This window comes from Neophocaena asiaeorientalis, unplaced genomic scaffold (genome assembly GCF_003031525.2).
Source record: "Neophocaena asiaeorientalis asiaeorientalis breed wild unplaced genomic scaffold, Neophocaena_asiaeorientalis_V1.1 scaffold78, whole genome shotgun sequence".
NCBI lineage: Eukaryota > Metazoa > Chordata > Mammalia > Artiodactyla > Phocoenidae > Neophocaena > Neophocaena asiaeorientalis.
The window spans coordinates 19,705,877-19,710,072 of record NW_020175018.1 but is presented as its reverse complement, the minus strand read 5'-3'; the positions used below and the strand labels follow the sequence as shown (position 1 = coordinate 19,710,072).

General features: G+C 58.9%; 1 protein-coding gene across 1 annotated transcript in view; it reads left to right on the top strand.

Annotated features, from left to right (window-relative positions):
• The first annotated feature begins 3,345 nt into the window (after positions 1 to 3,345).
• Positions 3,346 to 4,196, top strand: part of ENTPD2 (ectonucleoside triphosphate diphosphohydrolase 2) — a 6,738-nt gene continuing 5,887 nt past the window's right edge. The window contains exon 1 of the mRNA XM_024762114.1: positions 3,346 to 3,920. Coding sequence (XP_024617882.1) covers positions 3,577 to 3,920 — 344 coding nt within the window. The 5' untranslated portion in view covers positions 3,346 to 3,576. The remainder of the gene's footprint in view (positions 3,921 to 4,196) is intronic.

The window sequence follows — 4,196 nt, the reverse complement described above, 5'->3', positions numbered from 1 at the left end:
AGGCAAAGGCTTGATTGAGGAAACTAACGAAGTGCAGAAGCATCTGTCTGGATTAGTGAAGAATAAAAGAGATAAAAGGCAGAAATAAAATGACGTGAGCAATTAAAAAATAACAACATACGCTGCAGAAATGAAGCAGATGTTAACAGGATTTTTTTTCTTTTTTTTGCCCTGTTGCACGGTATGCAGGATCTTAGTTTCCCGACCAGAGACTGAACCCGTGGTGCCCCCTGCAGTGGAAGCGTGGAGTCCTAACCACTGGACCACTGGGGAATTCCCACTAACAGGATATTTTAAACAAGATTATGCCAATCCATTAGTGGTGGATAAATACCTCACGGTAGATCACGCGTACAGGACCCAAAAGGAGCAAATGATAGAGCAGAAAACGGATACATCTGGACTAATCAAGCACTTCCATGATTTCACTGCAAAGGACTCATGTCCCCAGTATACATAAAGAATTCCTGCAGATCTATAAGGAAAAGATAAACAATCCCTAGAGAATGAACAAAGATTTGAAAAGATGCCTCATAGAAGACAGGAAAGACTCTATCTCTTCAGTAATCAAGGAAATGACATTAAAAGCTCAAAGAGAGGACGTCCCTGGTGGCGCAGTGGTTAAGAATCCGCCTGCCAATGCAGGGGACATGAGTTCGAGCCCTGGTCCGGGAAGATCCCACATGCCGCGGAGCAACTAAGCCCGTGCGCCACAACTACTGAGCCTGCGCTCTAGAGCCCGTGAGCCACAACTACTGAAGCCCGCGAACCACAACTATTGAAGCCCCCACGCCCTAGAGCCCGTGCTCTGCAAAAAGAGAAGCCACCGCAATGAGAAGCCCGCGCACCACAGCGAAGAGTAGCCCCTGCCCACCGCAACGAGAGAAAGCCAAGAGTTGCCCAATACCGACCAAAATGGCGGTGTGTGCTCTTGAGATCGCCAGGTGGCGCCCCCGTCCTGAAAACAGTACAGTTATTCGCGGGTGAACCTGAACACACAGGTGCGCTCTGGTCACCAGCTGCTAGGCTATTCCCCAGGGAAAGGCTTGCCCGTGTGCAAATGTGAGCTTTGCAACACTCACAGCAGAGACAATGCAGCAACAGGGCGGACCGTCTACAGCTTCCCAAGTCAGCGTGCTGAATCTCAAAAATACAAGGGGAGTGAAAGAAGCAAATTCCAGAACAGTATTCCAGTATAAAAAAAAAGAAAGAAAGAAAGAAAGGGACTTCCCTGGTGGCACAGTGGTTAAGAATCCCCCTGCCAATGCAGGGGACACAGGTTCGAGCCCTGGTCCACGAGGATCCCACATGCCACAAAGCTACTGAGCCTGCACGCCACAACTACTGAGCCTGTGTGCCACAACTACTGAAGCCTACGCGCCTAGAGCCCATGCTCCGCAACAAGAGAAGCCACCGCAATGAGAAGCCCACGCACCACAACCAAGAGTAGCCCCCGCTCACCACAACTAGAGAAAGCCCTCATGCAGCAACAAAGACCCAACGCAGCCAAAAATAAATAAAAGATAAAATTCTAAAAAAAGAAACAACCAGGAGAAACAGCACAATATATTATTTAGAGAGATGGAAAACTATAAAGAAAAGCAAGAGAGTAGCAAGTACAAAAGTCAAGAGAGTAGACACCTCTGGTCAGGACAACCGAAGGCTCTCTGATATGCCTTTTCCTGCACTGTGATTCCTTCCACAGGGCATGTGTGCCGCACTTGCTCTCCTGTCTGTCTGCTGCATCTCACGAGGGAGCACGGGCCTCCCCTGACCCAGGGAGCCTTTGACAAGCCTGCTCTCCCCTGGACCGACCGGTGGTGGGTCCCCCCACATGCCATGGAGTCCGTGAGCATCCCTCGCTCACTGTGCATGCACGGAGCCTGGCATGCCTCTGGCCCCATAGGAGGTGCTCGGCAAACGTCTGTTGAATGACTTGATGAGCACGTGTAGAAAGGGCGCAGTGAGTGAAGGAGATGTTTCAGCCACAAGACACTGTGGCTTCCGATGGAGAGACTGAGCCAGGGACAGCCAAGACCTTAACCGGCACCCCTGGGAGGTCTGGATCCTGTCGGGGGGAGGAGGATTCCGAGGACCCGTCTCCTGAGGGCCTCTCCCGGCACCTCTCTGCAGCCGCATGCCTCTGCTTGGAGCCAGGGCCAAGACATGTGCAGCACATCTGGAGCCCCACCCCTGCTGAGGCTCCCGGAGGCCCAAGGCCTGGGGCTGCCCCGCCAGAGCCCCCTCCTGCCGGTGGGCTCCTGCCAGGGCCTCTCTGCCGCCTGTCCCCCAGCCCAGTTTCCAGGGTCCCATCGAAGGAAGTCTCTGGGCCAAGAGGGGATTCCCGCCCTGGTCTCCCTGGGAGAGAACTCGCTCCCAGTCTCCGCCGTGGCTGTTCCATGTCCCCTGGCTTCTTCCCTTCTTCTCTCCCCAGGCTAGTCTGGGCCCCTGCCACGAGCACCAGGGCAGGGTCCAGTTCTCTGTTCTCCAGGACCCCTCCTCTCAGGTCTGGCGGGGCTCCCTTGGGCCTAGAGGGGTGAGGAGGGGGCAGGGGCCGGCCGGCAGCACCAGTGGCTGCAGCCCTTTCATGTGCTGGCCTCTCTCTGGGCCGCCTTTGTCTCTTACATTTCAGCCTAAACTGCAGGCCTCTGGCTCCTCTGAACTTTCTGGGGTGGAAGAAAGGGCCTGGGGGAGGGGGAGGAGAGCTAGCAGGAAAACGGGGCCTGGAGCCCTGTGCTGGCCTGCCGCACCCAGTGTCCCTCTGCTGGGACCCAGCCCGGCGGGGCTGGGGAGGCCCAGCAACGTCCCGAGTCTCCCACCCTTCCCACTGGGGTCCTGAGCTGGAAGAAAGGCTCCTTTGCTGGGCCTGAGACACCAGACCCTCAGCCTGGGCAGCCGTCCCAGCGATCCCAATTGTCCCTGCCAGTTCCACCCGGCCGGGCCATTGCCCAGACCCTGTGCCCATCAAAGGCTGTCCTTTTGGTCCCCTAACCCCGCCCCCATCTGCTGGCTCTCCTGGGTGGTCTTGCCACATGGCTCCCTGTTGCTGGAATTCCTATTTTGCACAAAATGGGGGTGGCCCCTGGCCAGAGAAAGGGGTGATGCTTGGCCAGGGTGGCACACAGGGCCCATGGGGATTCCAAGCACAGCGGCCAGGCATTTCATGGGGTGGAAGGGCTGAGCTGGGTCCTGCGACCAGCTGAGCACTTAGCCCAGTGTGCAGGGACCTGGGTGCTGACAAGCCCGGCCTGGGGGACCCTCTCCCTCATCCGCAGAGGCTCCTCCTCCCTCCTTGGGAAGCCTCTGGCCTCCCCAGCCCAGGCTTCTGGGTCCCCCAGGAAAAGGGGGCCACCAGGATGGGGGATGGGCCAGCCTGAGCGTGGGTTCTCTTGTTTCTGGGCATGGTGCGGCTGTGGCCATCCTGTCCCTCTCTCTACCTGTGCCCTCATCTGTCACCTTGGAACTGTGTGAAGTAGGTCTGGCTTCACCCTGCTTGGCACTCAGCTTTGAGGTCTCAGCACCTCCAGAGCAGGCTCAGCCTGGGTCAGCTCAGTGTCCTGGGGGGTGACCAGGGCGATGCCCTGCCATGCAGCCCAGGACTGGGTCAGCATCGCAGGCTGGCCAGCCCTTTCTTGCCGGGAGGGCATGGCAGGGGCCCAGCCGGGAGCCCACGTGGTTCCTGTAGCTGGCGTTGCCTCCTTCCTTCACGACCAGGCCAGGGGAAATACGGCTCTGCAGCAGCATGACCCTTGGAACAAGCCTGCCTGGGAGGCAGCCCAGCCCACCCCCAGGCCAGGCCTTCTGCCGCCGTGCCCTAAGGCCCGAGGGGCTGGGGGTTCTCTAGGTCCTGCTGGAGCGGAGTGCCCAGAGGCTGAGCGTGGTCGGCAGGCACTTACGGGTCAGGGGGACAGGTCAGAAGGGGTGAGTCTTTGGGGCTGAGCGGACAGGAAGAAGGTGGGACATAGCCTCAGGGCGCCTGGGCTGAGACCAGGGTGCCGGGAGGGGCAGCGCGGGTGACTCAGCCGCCGCGTCTCTCACCTGTGCTCCGGAGCCAAGCGGGAGGTGGGCGGGGCGGCCCGCCAGTGGGCGTGGAAGCCGTGGACCGGTCCGCGCCCCGCCCCAGGCGCCTACCCCGCGGTCCCGGGACCTCGGCCTCCCGGCTCGCCGCCGCCGCGCCGTCAACGCCTGGTCCGCCC